General features: G+C 49.7%; 2 protein-coding genes across 5 annotated transcripts in view; one reads left to right on the top strand and one right to left on the bottom strand.

The window, feature by feature from the left end:
• The window catches only part of ZWILCH (zwilch kinetochore protein), a 36,666-nt gene extending 35,510 nt beyond the window's left edge, over positions 1-1,156 (top strand). The window contains exon 19 of one of the 2 annotated variants that reach the window (XM_055320186.1): positions 763-1,156. The gene's annotated coding sequence lies outside the window, so the exon portion shown is untranslated. Of the gene's footprint in view, positions 1-706 lie in introns of both variants that reach the window. The other variant, XM_055320188.1, reaches the window with a different exon arrangement.
• On the bottom strand, positions 865-12,624 carry LCTL (lactase like). 3 transcript variants are annotated; one of them, XM_055320189.1, is made up of 13 exons: positions 12,507-12,624; positions 11,749-11,912; positions 11,055-11,142; positions 10,689-10,798; positions 9,144-9,272; positions 8,945-9,040; positions 7,267-7,321; positions 7,021-7,182; positions 5,208-5,482; positions 4,359-4,485; positions 4,001-4,200; positions 2,455-2,518; positions 865-980 (listed from the first exon to the last, which is right to left on the bottom strand). In XM_055320189.1, the coding sequence occupies exons 1-13, from the start codon at positions 12,622-12,624 to the stop codon at positions 865-867; spliced, it is 1,704 nt and encodes a 567-aa protein (XP_055176164.1). The 3 variants fall into 3 exon arrangements, with proteins under 3 accessions (XP_055176164.1, XP_055176165.1, XP_055176166.1); XM_055320190.1 differs by lacking the exons at positions 2,455-2,518; positions 4,001-4,200; positions 10,689-10,798; ... (1 more) ...; positions 11,749-11,912; positions 12,507-12,624 and having other exon boundaries at positions 9,144-9,233; XM_055320191.1 differs by lacking the exons at positions 2,455-2,518; positions 4,001-4,200; positions 8,945-9,040; ... (2 more) ...; positions 11,749-11,912; positions 12,507-12,624 and having other exon boundaries at positions 9,144-9,233.
• Positions 12,625-17,788: the final 5,164 nt, after the last annotated feature.

Below are 17,788 nucleotides of genomic sequence, written 5' to 3'. Positions count from 1 at the left end.
GCCATGTTTTGTCCCCAGATAAATAGATGTTACTTAATTTTAGCATTTTAGTGTAATTGGAGAATAAAATAGACTTTTATTTTAAAAACTCTGAATATCTTGTTACAGAGAAAATATTAAATACGTATTTCTTTGAAGTATTTCATAGAAGTTGAGTTTAGTGCAAGAAAGTTTATTTCAGAAAAGGATATGTGCTCACTTACTTGGTACTCACCCAATGCATTTCCCTAGTTGCCTGATAGATTGTGGAGACGTTTGACTGTGACCATTGTTTATAGGACAGTGCTAAGCTGACAGTTATTTCCACATTATAGTGATGTTTCTGGATAGATTTTTATTTTTATTTATTTGCTTAAAGATTTATTTATGCATTTGAGAGAGAGAGAGAGTGCACGAGTAGGGGAAGGAGCATAGAGAGAAGGAGACAAGCAGACTCCACGCTGAGTGGGGAGCCTGTTTCAGGGCTTGATCCCAGGACCCTGAGATCATGACCCAAGCCGAAATCAAGAGTGTGATGCCTGACTGACTGAGCCACCCAGGTGTGCCCCTGGATAGATTTTTAGAAGGAGAAAAAATGAAGCATCAAAACAGTTTGTGCATCATGATTCCTTTTTTGCAAAGTAAAAACAGATGCATAATAGCAAAATATTAACATTGACTTTGACAGGTGATTTTTATTTCATTTATGCTTATTTTTATTTTCTAGTTTTTAAATCCCAGCACAAGACCCAAAAATATATATATATTTTTTTTTAACCACAGAGCCTGAAAACAGAAATGTATATAAACCTTCAAAGCAGAGAAAGGAGGAAGATCCTGAAGATCCTTGATGAAAGATTAATCTATAAAACCTGTAACCCTGTCTCAGCTCTGGCTCCGTAGGAGGAGCATCAGGAGAACTGCAGAGATGAGTACACAGAGGGTGCAGACTGTAGGTACCACGATCTCTGTCACCATCTGCATGTGACTTAGCAGAGGCTCTGAAATGGCAGAGAAAACATCACAAATGACAATGTCATCATTTCAACGAATAATAGCTTCATCCTGAAAGATGCAATTGTATTGGGAAAAACTTGGAAAATGTATCATCAAGCTTTGTAATTATTTTCACTTGCTCCAAAAGAGAACATGGTGAATAAATGTTATAAAAAAATTATGTGAGGGTTTTGTAAAATATTTCACAAAATATTTCACAAAATATAAGATAAATAATGCCTACATTTGGTTCTTCCATAGGTATTGGAATAAAATCTAAGTGTTATACTTACTATAAATTAATGTGAGAAAATTAACAGACATGTTCCACAGTTTCTGTGTTTTCACTGGGTAGGGGGCGGTGGGGGGGCATTGTGAAAGAAAAATCCTTGAGAAACATCTCCAACCTTTCAAAGATGTTATTGTGTATCTTAAGAGGTATAGAAGTTTCCATATTGAAAGTTCATGGAACAATTCTTGCATAGCTAAGTAATCCTGAAGAGTTGAACAATAAGCATGTTCCATGTACTTGATTATAGTAGTGGACATTTATGTAATTCCTGCTTTTAGGTCTTGTGCCTGGCACCTTGGCTACCATAATAAATAAGGCCTGAAGCCCTGCTCCTACAGAATTCAGTAAATCTATATCTGTGTCTAGGTGATAAAATACAAGTTTATTTTGGTTTAAAGGAATATGCATCCTTAATATCATCTGGTTATTTAGATGGGAGCAGGGCACAGTAGTAGTGTATTGGCCTATAAAAAGAGCTGAATTAGAAAAAGAAAAAATAAAAAAAAAAGAAAAAGAAAAAATAACTGGTAGGATTTGTTTCATCTAGCACTTTCCATCTCTCATACCACATTAAAGATGGGTTTGTTAAAACAGGAAGTATATTTCTCTGATTCCCCTTAGAGAAAGAATTGAAGGAAACAAAATGTGCTGGCATTCATTGATGTGTAGATGCATCTTTGTTATACATCTCAGAGCCTTTTAGATCCTATTGCACAAGAAACCATGCCTTCCATGAGGTCAGGGACCTTATTTTATTGCTATATACCCCAGGGCTTACAACAACCCCTGCTAATAGTGAGTGCTTAATAATTACTTGCTGAATGAGTGAGTATAATATCTGGAGTATCCTTCGCCTTTCCTTTATTGGAATATGCTTACATTTTCCCCTCCTTCCACAAAGCCCACCATAACAACAAATAGGTTTATAAATTGACAGATGACTCACAAAGAATAAAACTAGGGTGAATAAAATATTTCTTTTGTGGTAGATTTTTAAAATATTATTTGAAATGGTTATAAAACAAATTTAACATTGTTTCAAAGTGAAGGAAAAAATCATTTTTTTAAATTGTATGCTTTGGAATGATTGACTTCAGATAGATCCACATTTTGAGGTTTTGGTAACATCATTATATGTATAATTATGTGCCTTAATTGTTGAAGGGAAAAATTAAAAATATACTTACCTGCAGCAAGCATCTGGTTGTTGATAGAGCAAGTTTCCAAGGCTTTGAGATACCAACTTTCCACCTAATAAAAACCAACTAGATAAATAATGTCATATAGACTAATTTTTTGCTATTCGAAATCATTTTTGAAATAATGTGGGATTAAAAGAATTTAAATCTGCCTGGAGTTTAAATTAGTTAATATTTACTGTATTGCCTTTGTGCATCATTGTGAGGGATTAAAGAAAAAAAACCCTACAAAACCAGTCTTTATTTTTTTTTTAATTTTTATTTATTTATGATAGGCACACAGTGAGAGAGAGAGAGGCAGAGACATAGGCAGAGGGAGAAGCAGGCTCCATGCACCGGGAGCCAGACGTGGGATTCGATCCTGGATCCCGGGTCTCCAGGATCGCGCCCTGGGCCAAAGGCAGGCGCCAAACCACTGCGCCACCCAGGGATTCCCCCCACCCCAGTCTTTATTTTTGAGGACCTTACAATCTAGCACTTTCCTAGAAATGCCAAACTGGTGAATGCTTATGAGTCACTGTTTGTTTATTGTGGCACTTGGCTCATCCTAAAAGAATGTTGGTAAACAAGAGATTTAGGGACACCTGGGTGGCTCAGCAGTTGAGCATCTGCCCTTGGCTCAGGGATCAAGTCCCACATCAGCCTCCCTGCCAGGAAGCTACTTCTCCCTCTCTCTGTGTCTCTCATGAATAAATAAATCTTTAAAAAAAGGTAAGATTTATTTTTAGAAATTATCTTTATTGAGACATTCTAAATTATGATTTTTATTCCCTATCAATAGCAACATAGAGAACTGATAGAAAAATTTATAGGTGATTGAAAACATTTGGTATGTTTTAAAGGATTATTAATAGTAGGTTTGATTATTCTTAATCTCATTTTGGAACTAGTGGGAAAAGAAGTGAAAGTTATGGTCATTATACATTTAGATTACTTAACTGTTTTGATATAAGTTGAAGAGTAAGTAGGCAGTATTTGCATTAAGATGTAACATTTATTTTTTAAAGATTTTATTTATTTATTCATCAGAGACACAGAGACACAGGGACCAAAGGCAGGCGCTAAACCACTGTGCCACCCAGGGATCCCCAAATGTAACATTTAGAATAACATTTAACTAGAAGTCTCTACTGACTACCATAACCTAAAACAAATAGGACTTGTGTATAACTCTAGTTTATCCTTCATGCTCTGCAAGTTAGGATTGAATTTTAAGTTAGGACTGACTTCTAAGGCATATTTGTCTCATTCTAAGCAAATGAGCAAAGAGGTGGCACAAGTTAGGAGATAGTCAAAGGCCCATGTTCCCACAAAGCCCTGTCCTCCATGGAGGAGAGAGGAGAGACGCTCACCACACTGCACACCCCCAGTTGCTAAGCTCTTCTAAAATCTGGAGCAAGTGAGGGGCTCATGGCTGGCTCAACTCCGGAGAACACATGACTCCTGATCTTGGGGTCATGAGTTCAAGCCCCATCTTAGGTGTAGAGATTTTTTTTAAAAATCTAGAACAAATAACATCAATAATTAGTCCTACCTCTCTTGGATTGGGAAATCCATTGGCAGTGATAATCTTCTGGTAATATTGAACTGATGCCTTTGGGTAGCGCGGCTTATTTCGGTTGTTAAATTCAACATAGTAGAATCCGTATCTATCAGAGTATCCTTTCTCCCATTCAAACTTATCCAACAAAGACCAGGAAGTATACCCTTTTATATTAGCACCATCTTTTATAGCTGCAAAGACATGTTCCATTTTTAATTTCATTTACTTGGAAAAAATAACATTGTGAAGGTAATTTTAAATGTGTTCATTTATGAGATTCAGAAACAAGCTTCAGTCAATGAAGGCTATTAACCAAAATACGTGAAGACAATCTTGGTTAGTATCTCACCTTTTAGCATTTCATTTATGTAGCCCTTAAGGTATTGAATTCTCCACTCATCACATAATTGCGTACAGTGTAATTTTTGAGACGCGCCGTTTTCTGTCACATAGATGGGAGGATTGCCATATTGAGTCTGAAAGTGAGTCATAGTAAGGAATAGCTTAAAAATTCCAACCTACAGGTGGGTTTCTGAATCTGAGGCACATAGAGTAACAGCATACTCAAGCCCGCCATATTCTAATAAAATGTATTTAGCATTTAGTAGGTGCCAGTTCACACATTTATTTGGAGGTGAATGTAGACAGGAGCAAATTCATATGAAAGACTTTTTCTCAGTTAATCCACATCATTGTAGAAAAAATGTACCTCATTCAGGTCTTGTTCTTTCCCACATAGTTCAAGTGAGAAGGGCGGCCAAATAACTAACGCGGGATGAGACTAGCTACAGCTCTATGTTCAGGTAGTTTCTCATTTAGGCATTAGTCTGTAAAGCCTTTATCTAGTAGCCTTTGATGTATAGAGGTAACGGAGTTTCACTTCCAGATGTACTCCCCTGACTAACTGAAATTAAAATAAAAACTTAAAAAAATGTAGGTACCTGAGCCTAAGCTATAAGACATGAATTCAAAAGTGTTCAGTAGGGGACTGCGAGTGGCTCAGTTGATTGGGCATCCAACTCTTGATTCCAGCTCAGGTATTGATCTCTGGGTCCTGAGATCGAACCTCATGTAGGCTCAGCAGGGAGTCTGCTTGTCCCTCTCCTGCGCTACCAACCCCACACATGCTTGCGTGCACGCACTCTCTCAAATCTTTAAAGAAAAAAATGTTCGTTGAATAGCTTAATGTGATAATCACCTGAGCAAAGTGGAGGAGCCTCCTAAATCCCCATGGCACAGAATATAGCCATTTAGACCCCAGATCAGGCCAGTTTGGGTCAACCAGTTCTACTAAATCACGATCATTCTGATAGCTGGGCCCCTGGCGGGAGGGGTAGTTCCTTTCGGTGATGTACCGAGTAGTAAAATGACCTAATCCCAAGAAATCAGATGTGCCTTTAATGTAGCTCTTTTCCTGGAGTGAGAACACTGGTAACCTTGACATATCCAGGCCTTGCTCCACACTCTTTTTCCCTATTGAGAGATAGAAATAGGATTTAACAAAGTTTGATTTTCTCACAATCCGTTTGCTGTTGTGTACCATGATAATACTAGCATATTGACCTAAAAACTGTTACCCAGATTCTAGGTTTTGGGATTCATTTGTATGGAAAATGTAACCTTAGACTTTTAAGCTGGAATTTTGACATTTGAATGCTATCCAAAATTTTAAAATTTTATATTGCTTAGAAGTTATATTTTCATAGATTACTCAGTAAATGACAACTTGTAGGTGTATTGAAAAAAGGGGTTGGATTCCTATATTATTTCTTATGCAAAAGTTGGTACTTTTGGTTTTCTCTGGGAAGAGAAGTGGAAGGTCATTGGTGTGGTGGGGGGACATATGGTCCCCTTCATGCTCTGTTGTAGTGTAAGCTGGTACAACCTCTGTGTTGGGAAATTTTGTCCTAATGTTTAAGATTTTTAAAGGGTATGTCCTTTCACTAACCAATATCTGTTAATGCTGCTTTAGAAAGGGAATTTTTTGAAACGTTGACAGTTCTCTCTTGGTCAAACATCCAAAATAGTCTTGCTGTGTGAGATTGTAACCTATTTCAATGCCACCCCTGTCTCTATAGGGGTATGCAGACTGATACCTCTTAAGTAAACGGAGCTAATACTTTTGGACTCCTATGGCCAGATACTGGCTGCCCGCCCATCATTAGTCCCGTGCCTGTCTTCTTTCTTGCCCTCTTCCTCATCCTTTTCCAAGGGGCCGTATCCTTTACAAGTGTCCTGACTCCCCACCTCAGAGACCCTAGTCCTCGTGATGTAGGGCATTCTGGAGTATCTGACAGTTCTGTCCCTTGAGGACTTCCCTTGAAAAGAAGTCAGTTGTGAGAGGAGACTGTCTTCTGGGAAGATTTTCCTTGATCTTAAAAATGGCTATGACGGAGCTATTTCCATTTTTCTGCCTCTGGGAGTTGATGTGCAAAGATATGATGCCTGGAGCTGCTGCAGCCTTCATGTGACCATAGGGAGTGGTTGATGGGCTGGCTAAAGGAGCCGGAGCGAAAGATGGAATGAGCCTGGGTCCTCAAAGACATCCCTGAAGGCTGGATTAACTGGCCCTGGATCACCCTTTTCTGGTCTTCTCTGACGTTGTGAAAACCAGAGCTTGGAAAGCATTTCTCGGGCGGCAGAACCAACGATAGGACTGGCACTGCCCAGGACTTAGTCTTTAACTTCTCCCTCCGACTTCACTTAAAGTGAAATGGAGTGGGGTGGGGAGAGCGAGACAGGAGAGCAGAACGTAGAAGGGAACGGCGCAGAGAATTGCTCTATTTTCCCCTGGCTTCTGAAGGCCTCAACCTCCCCCTCTGGGGATTTGTTTGGGTGTCCTCCTCCCCTCTCCCCAGTTCAAATAGGCAGTTCTCAGTTCCTTGGGGGCTGGGCTACCCCTTGAGGGCCCCACCCAAGCCCCTCGTGTCCCTCCGTCCTCTGGCCTCTCCATCACTTGCGCTCAGTACTGTTGCTGTGGTGCCTGGACCTAAAGACGGGACTTGGCTCACCGATCCGCTCCTTCATGACCTGGGGGTAGTCTCCGGCGTAGATGGGGTTGGCGAACCAGCCGAGGCAGAACTGTAGGTATCTCTCGGCGGCTTCTATGTCCTTGGGGCTACTGACGTCCACGGGCTCTCCCCAGTCGCAGTTTAGTGAGATCCCCACCAGACCTTAAGAGAAAGGACAGGCGGGTGGCAGGTGCGAGCGGCGTCCCCCCGGGGCTGGGACCCTCGCCCGCGGCTGGTGGGGCTCACCTCGCTGCTTGGCGCGCCACGTGCTGTTGTAGGAATGCCAGGCCTGGGCGTGGGCCTGAAAACGGAGGGGCGGTGCGTCAGAGGGGGACATCGGCCGGCACCTTTCTCGCCTGCCTTTCTGTCCTTCTGTCCCTACTAGAGATCCAGTCTGAGTCCCATCTTTCCCCCGAGTCCAACCTTGATGATCCCAAACCCTTGTTTCCTTTCCTCTGACCTCCAGAGGCACCTGTTTTCTTTGTTCTGTAGGGAAACTAGGTCTCCTACTGGCACAAGCACAAAACCAACCCCTTTGTGTTATTTCTCGTTCCTACGATTTTTGCTCAAGTTTCTTGTTTTGTTCTGCTCGTCTTCTGCAGTAACTAAGCGGTTCCTTTTACCCTAAGTGCTCAGGAAGTTTGGAAAATACCACGCATCTGGAACAGTCTTGGGAAAGGAATTCAAAATGCACCGACCTGCCTTCTCTCCATATTCTCTATCAGGCACTCACTGATGCCTTCGGAGACCCTTTTAAACATTCATGGTTGATGGGCCGCCTGGTGGCTCAGCCGGTTGGGTATCCGACTCTTGATTTCGGCTCAGGTTATGATCTCAGGGTTGTGGGGTGGAGCCCCCCATGGGGCTCCCCACTCAGTGGGAGTCCGTTTGAGATTCCCTCCCTCTGCCCCTCCCCCTGTGCTCTAGCTCTCTCTCAAATGCTTTAATAAATCTTAAAAAAAAATACTCGCAAAAATAAAAAATAATAAATACTTGCAGTTTAAGAACTCATAAGCCAAATGTAGAAAGAATGAGTAAGCTCTCCCCCTGACAGGAATTTGGGAGCCTAGTGTGCCCCCTGGTGCCCCCCTTAGGGGCCCCCTGACTTCCTAATTGATTTGATTGTCCTTCTGCTGAGAGTCCATTGGAGCCATGCTGTCATGCCTCACGTCCCTGTTCCCCAGGCAATGTCCCCCGCACCCTCTTCTGTGACTTGTGACCCAATCCCTTCCCCCTTCTCCAGCCTTCCCAGCAGCCTTGTCACTACGAGTCCCCCCGCAGCACCTCCCCTGTCTCCCTCACTTCCATGCCCTTACTGAGCGTGGCTGCCCCAGAGACCACCTCCACTGCAGCTCTTCCAAGAAGGGGCCGCTTTCCCCCCTCACACCCCACATTCCTTGGGGTGGTGGGTAGTAACTGCCTTGCCCCTTATTACTGCTCGAAAATTATTTCTCCTTCCAAAACCTCGGGTCCTTTGGAGTCCACGCCATGAGGCAGACACTCCTAACTCCTTCTTACTGTTGTCCTTTACCAACCCCCCGTTGCTTCTGCTCATCCATTGAAGATTTCAGCCCCCGGTGCACTGTCATCCTGCCCCTTCCTCCTGTCGCCGATCCTCACGGGACTGTTTAGGCCAAAGGTGACAAACTTTCACATGCGTGCGCTCCATCCCCCTTGACTGAATCATAAGCTCTAGAGAGCAGCCACTGTATTGTCTCACTGGCAGTGTCCAGCACTGGATGACTGGCCACTCCCTCCATAGATCCGTATGGAACGCAAGTGACCAGTGAGAAGGTGTGATAGAATTTGCTGGAACCACAAAGGACCGAGCTCAGGCTCAGACCCCCAGGGCCAGCTAAACTGACACTGGGGCTTGTCCCTCCACCTTGAACCCAGCCGTCCATCCCAGAAGGACCCACCTCACCTTAATGATGTGGTGTGCTGCCCTGTACAGGCCCGTGCCATGGAGTTGCAAGCCTGGAGCGTGGTGGCCCGTCTCGAAGCCTTTTTCTGCCATTGTCTACAGGGATGGCAAGCGGGGACCACAGGGCCGGTGAGAAGGGGGTAGGAGCCCTCTGGTCTGGGAAGGGGGGCTTTCCTACCTGGAGAAGGGCCCTGCTTACCCGAGGATCACTGAAAGTGATCCAGTGCTTCACCCGGTCCCCAAAGGCCTCAAAGCACAGATCGGCGTAATCACCGAAGTAGTTGACCATGCTCCCATTCTGCCATCCGCCGTACTTGACCTGGAGCAGCTGCACACACACAGTGGAGAAAGAAGCAGGCGCCCCAAGGGTCTGTGTCTAGAAAAGACCTCTGGAGTCAATAGGCCAGGGACATGGGAGCAACGGGGTGATGACAGTACAGAGGCTGCTGAGAGCAACAGAGCAAGGAAGGAGGTCTTGGGCATTACAGCCTGCGGATGGTGGCCGGTAAGGAACCATGAGGCGACGTCTGTGCGGACCTTCCTTGTGCAAACGAGAGGGGGGGGAACACAGAAAGTCTGAGACTCTCACGCTTAAAAGGAATGTTTAGGAAAATTGGCCAAGGTAGAAAGGTCTGATATTGGGAGAAAGAACCTGGAATGTACATTCAGAAGCAATAAGACATGATGCGGGACACGGAAGCTCTGATTAGGATTTTGAGGTCCGGACAGATGTCAGAAACCTCAGCAGCTCTGTTAGGAGGGTGAGTTCTGCTTTCTCCAGTGGACAGCTGTCTTCCAACCAAGGCCATCTGCTTATGAAGAGGTCAAGCATTCCCCTGAGATCGCCTACTGAGCTCTCCCTGGTGGGGTTTGAGGGGGGGATACTAAAGGGCCAGGTTAGTGAGAGCAGTTAACCAGGGAAGAAGCTGGAAGGTGGTTTCCAGTTTGTCTCCCTAAAGTCTACTGTACCCCCGCAGCCCCATTTAGAGGCCTCTCGCAGCTCACCTTCCCACAGGATGATCCCAGGCCCCTTAGCTCAGCAGTCAAGGTCAAGTCAAGTCAGGCCTGGCCCCCAAGCCACACTCCCACCTCTGCCCCTCCCCGTCCTGCCTGTTCCCCAGACCCTTAACTCAGTCACTTGCCACCCCCTCTCTCTGCTCCTTGCCGTGCTGTATCCCTTCCACTTCATGACCAACCCTTCAAAGCACTCATGGGACCCCATCCCCTTCCCAACACCTCCCTGAGGCCACATTTCCGTTCTCTGACCTCCTGCGGCCTGTGTCAGTCATGTCCACGACTCCTCTGCCGGTAGGCCGTGATCTCCGTGGGGCCTTGCCGGGTGGAGGAACCATTGCTTGAGTAGTGATGTCCGACGGGGAGGTTGAGACTCAGCAGGGATTGCTCAGGGGGCTGTGCTCATAGGATGCCGGCTCAAACAAACTCCTTAGTGATGCCGTGTCATCACGTCTCATGCAAAAGAGGTTTCTTTTTTTTTTAGTTTGGTTTGTTGTTTTTAGGCCAAATGTTTGGGGAAAACCTCAAAATCCACACTTGCCACCTATTACAAACATGAGTTAAACCAGCATGATGTCCCTCCGTGGGTGAGTCAGATTTCTTGGCTCCCTTGCAGCTCCTGGTCCAGACCCCAGGCTTTGCCCCATCTTGGCAACTCCCACCCTCCAGCCAGACTCTCCCCGCTGAGCTGAGCCCCCCAGGGCCCCCGCCGGGGTCGCACCCGCCTTACCTGCGGGAGATCCCAGTGGTGCAAGGTCACGATGGGGGTGATGTTGCTCTTCAGGAGGGCGTCGATGAAGTCGCTGTAGAATTTGATTCCCCTCTTGTTCACCTTGTCAGCTGAAGGCGAGGTTAAAAGGGGCCTTGGCCTTCTGAAGGGCAGTGCTCCTGGGCCCTGTGGAGCCCCCCAGCCCGCCTGATCCCGGGTCTGAAGCATGGCATGGGGGCCCAGCTGCCTACAGAACCTGGGGGGCTGCTACCAGAGAAGCCATGTTTCGGGGCTGCTCTCCCTCCCCAGCACTTTCCGGGGTCCCCGCAAAGCCAACATGGCCAAAGGGAACCCCACTTGGGCTTGGAAGGCGGTGGCCTGTCTCACCTCGGACACCTGTGGGAAGGAGCCGAGGCCAGGACAGGGAAAATCGGTAGTGGCTCACGCGCAGCTCCCTCAGCAGGATGATGTCCTCCTGTGCAGACAGGGGTGAGAGGCAGGGCAGGGTCACCTAGGGCTCTGGGGTGGGAGGTAGGGGGGGTCACGCTGGGGGCCCGGGCCAATGCTCACTCCTGTCCGTAGCTCCTCATCTATACAACAGCTGTGAAAGCACCTGCCCCTCTCTCCCCTGCCAGGCGTCACCTAAATGCAGGATATGGGGGTGCTTGAGATGTCCATTGGGGTGTTCCTAATAAGCTTGGGTGATGAATCCCCCAAGAAGTCAGCCCAGAGAGGAAAAGTGGGTCCCAAGCAGAGGGACTTCCTCCATAGGGGCCAATTCACAAGCAGAGGCCAAGGGTTCGGGCCACCAAGGCGCGTAGACCCTGCGATCATGGCATCAGCAGCTCGGTGGCCCATCATTTGGACCAAGGCCCTGCTTTCCTTTCCTTCCCCTCTTGCACACACACCCCCCAGCCCACCAATCCCTGGCCCACCACAGCCCCACCCCGTCACCTGCAGTGGGAGAGGGGGTGCTGAGCGAGCACCAGATTGATGTTGTCCCCGGGCTCCCCTAATACGTCACGGCACTTCCTCTGGGTGCATACTCCCCCCTCCCCCCACACACACACCCAACACTCACCTGTACCTTATAGTAACCATCACAAGCCACATCTGCTGTCTCATCCCCAAGCACCTTCCCCTTCCCGCTGTGCGTGAAGGCATCCCAGATGCTGGGCCCTTTGCCATCCTGGTCCCACGCTCCCTCTGTCTGGAAGGCAGAACTGCCCACGCCCCAGGAGAAGCCTGCAAGGAGACACCCCAAGCTGAGCCTCTGGCCCCCTTCATCCCCTACCCCAGCATCTGGACTGTGGGCCGTGCCCCCTGAGCCGCAGGGCTGACCCCCTCCCCAGCAGCCTGCCCCTGTCCCTCTAGCAATGGGAGCCTGTGGGGCAGGGCGGGGGAGGACAACCACATGTGGAACATTCGTTTGCACAGTTTCGGCCCTGATTAATACTTACTGTCTGCGTAGTAAGATTTAAAAGATCTGTGAGGGTGGGCAGCCCGGGTGGCTCAGCGATTTAGCGCCGCCTTTAGCCCAGGGCCTGATCCTGGAGACCCGGGATCGAGTCCCATGTTGGGCTCCCTGCATGGAGCCTGTTTCTCCCCCTGTCTGTGTCTCTGCACCCCCCCATGTCTCTGTGTCTCATGAATAAATAAATAAAATCTATAAATAAATAAATAAATAATCTGTGAGGGACTTCTATTTTAGAACAACTCTATGGAGTTCTTCTTCTCATCCTACCTGTCAGAAGACTAAAACATCAAGCTCTTGGGCCAGCCAGCCAAGGCGGGCAAACTGACACACAGACGGACAGACCAACAGAGGAGTGAACATACCAAGTGGGAAGGTTCCATAGTAGAAGGAGGCCTCTTCTGGGGATCCCTTCCTGGCGGCCCCCAGCCTGGACACCAGCAGTAGCACCCACCAAAGTGTGACAACCTGCACTGGCTTCATGGCACCCGGCCCTCCCCCATTCCTGAAAAAGCACACCTGACAGGTGTAGGCCCACGCAGCCAGGGCTGGGGGGCCGGATCCCAGCTTGGGGGCGAAGGCAGGAGGGGAGGTGGGGAGGAGACGGAGAACTTTGTCTAGAGAAGCCTTGGCTCTGCTGGGGCAGCTGGCCCATTGCTCTGCTGGGAGCCACCAGCAGAGGCTGAGCACCAGGTACGATTAAGGAGGAGATGACGTGCAGGCCTCCAAACCACCCCCTCTCCCTGTCGTATGGGGATACCCAGCCCATACCCTGTGAGAGGCCCTGACTGCGTGGGGAAACCATTTCTGATTTAGGGAAGCTCCAGGTGACGGGGGAGGCAAGACAACCCACAGATGCCCTGAAGCGCCCCCGCCTGTATGCTGTGGCATGTGCAGGGGGACAGACTTGTCCCCAAGCTGGGGATCACGAGCAGGGTTGCCATCCCTGGGCCTGCAGTCCCGAGGGTCAGGACGATGCCCTCCCACTGAGATCCCCTCCCTCTCGGGTGCAGCCTAGCCAGATTACCTGGGGTTGTTGTCCCGTGTCCCAGACACCCCCAGGCTAGCAGTGACAGCCAGAGCACTCTCAGACTGACCCCAGGGCCGTTGCTGCCCCTGAGAGCAGAGCCCACAGCACAGGGAAGGCTCTGGTTGGGGGTGTGGCCGGTGGCCCAACCTCCCCCTACAAAGAGGTTCAATAGCCCCATTCAGTGGGGAGGGCAGGAATGCTGAGCTGGCCAGTGGGGCCTGAGTCAGCAGCAGGGGCAGCCTGGCCCTGGGCCCTGGGCATCTAGTCAGCCCCCTCGCAGGGCAGAGGGGCAGGGACCCAGGCCCCCGGGCCCCTTCTGGGCCTGATGTGCCCATTCCACACACCTTAGCCTGGGAAGCCGGAGGTGGGGGTGGCGGGGTGGAAATCAATATTTGCAGGCAAGCCTCTGTGTCCGTGTCTCCCCACTGCTGGGGATAACTGCTGGCAGACAGCGAAGTTGGTCCTTCCACCTTGCCTCCTCCGTTCGGACGCTTCATTCCTTACCTCACTCTCTCCCTCGCTCACTCAAGCAGGATTGCCTGTTAGAACAGCCCCCTGGAGGTTCAGCCCCTGTGGCTTCCCATCCTGGCTGGCCAGCTCTCCCCCTCCCCTCCCGTTCCCCCCACCCCCCCGCAGCCCCACTGGCCTCCAGCTCCCCTGCCTTCTGCTGAGCCCCACGGGGGTTCTCTCAACTGGGTCCCTTAGCTCTGGGTGGTTGATTCATGTCTTTCTGCCATAGTGGAATGGGACTGGGCTGTGCCCTCCAGTGCCCTCCCCTACTCCCAGGTCTGGTGGGGGAGGAAGGCGAGGGTGGAGGGAGGGGACGGGAGGTGCTTCTAAACACTGTACAAGGGGGATCAGGGCTCTCATGGGAGGATGGGCAGGATACTGCAGAGGCTCAGGGAGGTGGGGCTGGCTTCCCAGGGGAGGGGACATTGGACAGGACACTTGAAGGCTGCAGAGGTGTTGGCTAGGGGGCAGGGAGCAGGGAAGTCATGGGAACCAACAAGGGGAAGAGCAAAGGCCCCGAGGTGTGTTTGGGGAACCAGGAGCTTGGTGTCTTCCCTCCTCCTGCGTCTGCTGTGCAGGGTGCAGCCAGGCAGGGCAGTGTCCTCGGGGTGAGCAGGCTGCTGGACAGCCACCCGAGCACCCATCCCTCTGTGGGTGGACTGCTGTGGTGTCCGAGGCCAGTGCTGTGCTGTTTGCACCAGGGCTGGTGCCTGCCTCACCGGGCTTGGGGCACTGGGGACTCTGTTCTCTGGGCTGAGGCAGGCAGGATACATAAAACTTTAAGAGCTGATGTCATCTCTGAAAAATGCCCCCTTCCTGCAGAGCCGGGGGCCGGTGTTTGTGTTGGAGGGGATGGTCAGCCTGGCACGGCCAGGGCTGCTTGGGGGTTGTCTGGCTCTACTGTCCAAATCCTGTTCTCCTTCCACCCGCGTCATGCCTGGCTCTGGCTGGAAGGGCCTGGGTCTCCCAGCTGGGGAGGGAGGGGACTTTTTACCACCCTCCTCCCCTTCCAGTCCAGGGGCTGCTTGGGTCCAGCCTGAGGCCTGCAGCAACCAGGGCAGGACCCTTCCTTTGGGTCTGACATCCTAGAAGCCAGGCCTGGCTGGAAAACAGGTGCGTTGGGGGCAGGGGGGTTTGGGAGCGCTGTAGCTCTCCCTTTTTCTCTCCCTGCAAGGGGCTGCAGAGGTGGGCCCCTCTGCCAACAGCCCTTGCAGGACCCAGTGCACAGCCCAAGCTCTGTGACTTTTAGGAAGGGACTTGGTAAAAGCCAGAAGGTCTGGACAGCACCGGTGGGTGCCAGGTATTGGGGTCTGGATATGAGAGAGGCCCAGCTCAGTCTGCTCTGGGTCAGGATCCTTCATTGCTAAGCAAGGGGCTGGAGTGGGAAAGACCCTGCAGATTCAGGCAGACAGACTCCTGCCCCCATGTAGCCAAGAAGTAGCGTGGGGTCCAGTGACAGGGACTTTCTCTCTCTGGGACTGAAGCTCCCTATCTATAAAATGAGAGTAGGTCTCTCAGGGTCCCCTGGCTGGCACTGTGGGACCCAGCAATTCTCTTCCCTGGCCCTAGGAGCTAGCTTTTCTCTCTCCGGAGGGTCTGTAGGTTCCATCTACCACCAGCCCCAGCCCTGCAACCCAACTCAGCCCTATTTAGCCCTGACTGAAGGGGACAAGCCCCAGAAGACAAGGTTCAGTCCTGGCGTGCTGTGTGACATTTGGTCACCCATTGCCCCTCTCTGGGCCTTTGTTTCCTCCTCTGTGAAAGCTAAAGAGGCTGGCTACTAGCTGTCAGGTCTTCCTTAGCTCTGAGGTTCCATTAAAGAGGTGATAGGTTGTTTAGAGGTTGTCTTGGTTTTGTAGGAGGCAGGGAAGGTGGTCAGGGCAGTGCTGACGATGCTGCGATGGAGGTGAGGGGTTTGCAGGGATGACGGTGGGGCTGTTTCACGGGAGCACATCTCTGTGTGTGTGTGTGTGTGTGTGTGTGTGTGTGTGTGTCCAGGGAGTATCAGGGGAAAGAGCCCATCTCAGGGTGTAGACCTGTTCAGGGGAGCAGGAACACAGGGCCAGCAGTGGGATGCTTGGTTTATGAAGAGCAATCTGAGACCAAGTCAGATTTTCTTCTGAGGATGGAGCAGAGACCAGTTGTCTGTCTGTCCCCCCTCAGGGAGATGGGGTGGGGAGGGGAGGTCGCAGGGATGGGATGAGTGCTTGTAGAGCAGAAGTGGGCAGTGGTTAGGATGGAAGAGTCTGGAGTCAAATATAACTTGGCTTCCCAGCTCAGCATCTGCCAGTTGAGAGTTACATACAAGTCCCCTGACTTCTCTGAGCTGTTTTTCCCGTATGCATGGAGATGAGGTTAGTACAGGATGGACTTCCTGGCGTCATTTAAACATTAAAGGACATGATATGAGAAAAAGCTCCGCATCACTTGCCATCAGGGAAATACAGATCAAAACCACAATGAGATCCCACCTCACACCAGTGAGAATGGGGACAATTAACAAGGCAGGAAACCACAAATGTTGGAGAGGATGCGGAGAAAAGGGAACCCCGTTACACTGTTGGTGGGAATGTGAACTGGTGCAGCCACTCTGGAAAACTGTGTGGAGGTTCCCCAAAGAGTTAAAAATAGACCTGCCCTACGACCCAGCAATTGCACTGCTGGGGATTTACCCCAAAGATTCAGATGCAATGAAACGCTGGGACACCTGCACCCCGATGTTTCTAGCAGCCATGTCCACAAGAGCCAAACTGTGGAAGGAGCCTCAGTGTCCATCGAAAGATGAATGGATAAAGAAGATGTGGTCTATGTATACAATGGAATACTACTCAGCCATTAGAAACGACAAATACCCACCATTTGCTTCGACGTGGGTGGACCTGGAGGGTATGATGCTGAGTGAAGTAAGTCAATCGGAGAAGGACAAACATTATATGTTCTCATTCATTTGGGGAATATAAAAAATACTGAAAGGGAATAAAGGTAAAGGAGAGAAAATGAGTGAAAATATCAGTGAGGGTGACAAAACATGAGAGGCTCCTAACTCTGGGAAATGAACAAGGGGTAGTGGAAGGAGAGGAGGGCGGGGGTTTGGGGTGACTGGGTGGTGGGCACTGAGGGGGGCACTTGGCGGGATGAGCCTTGGGTGTTATGCTATATGTCGGCAAATTGAACTCCAATAAAAAAAATTTTTTTTTAAAAAAAAGGACGTGATAGATGTAAATGCTTACTGCAGCGCCCCGCAGAGAGAAGGGCCCCAGTAAAGGATCCCTGTCAGCAATGCCATCGTCTTCTCAAGGCTGAACCCCACTTATGGGGGTGTTCTGGATAAGGCCCAGCGTCCCAGCGGGTAGATGCTCCCTGATGGTCTGACGAGGGGTTTCCATGATCTGAGGGCTTTGTTTGTTTGAAAGATCCCAAAATCCTGCCATGCTGTGGGCTCTGCAGGAGCCAGGCCCCTGTGTCCCTGCTGTCCCGAGCCCTGCACTGTAGAAGCCCCGTCCTCACCCACGGGTGGGGTGCCCAGGGGTCAGCGGACCTGGGGGGCTCCCGCTAGCTCTGAACAAAATATAAGAAGGGCCTTTTACCTTTCCTGGCATGGATGGTAACTTCCGTAGTCTGCCTCACTTCTCAGAGTGCCCAACATTTTGTTATAAAAATGTTCGGGGACGCCTGGGTGGCTCAGTGGTTGAGCGTCTGCCTTCGGCTCAGGTCACGATCCCGGGTCCTGGGATCAAGTCCCGCATCAGGTTCCCTGCGAGGAGCCTGCTTCTCCCTCTGCCTGTATCTCTGCTTCTCTCTGTGTGTCTCTCATGAATAAATTAATAAAATCTCTAAAAAAATAAAAATGTTCAAACACACAGGGAAATTGCAAGAATTGCACATTTCACACCATACGCTCCCTGAATGTGTGCTGAGACCATATTTTATTCTACTTGCTTTATTGTGCGTCACTGCCTGTCCCCTCTCCCCGCCCCCGCAGCCAGTCATTCATCTTCTTCCATGCATTTCCCAGCCAGGTGCGGGTGCTGGTTCACCACACCCCGAAACTCTTGGTAGGCATATCGCTAACTGTATCCGTTTAGGCCTCATTTCTCTTCCAGGTAA

The sequence above is a fragment of the Nyctereutes procyonoides genome, unplaced genomic scaffold, assembly GCF_905146905.1.
Source record: "Nyctereutes procyonoides isolate TBG_1078 unplaced genomic scaffold, NYPRO_anot_genome, whole genome shotgun sequence".
Lineage (NCBI taxonomy): Eukaryota > Metazoa > Chordata > Mammalia > Carnivora > Canidae > Nyctereutes > Nyctereutes procyonoides.
The sequence above is the reverse complement of the archived record's forward strand: the minus strand, read 5'-3'. Positions and strand labels throughout refer to the sequence as shown.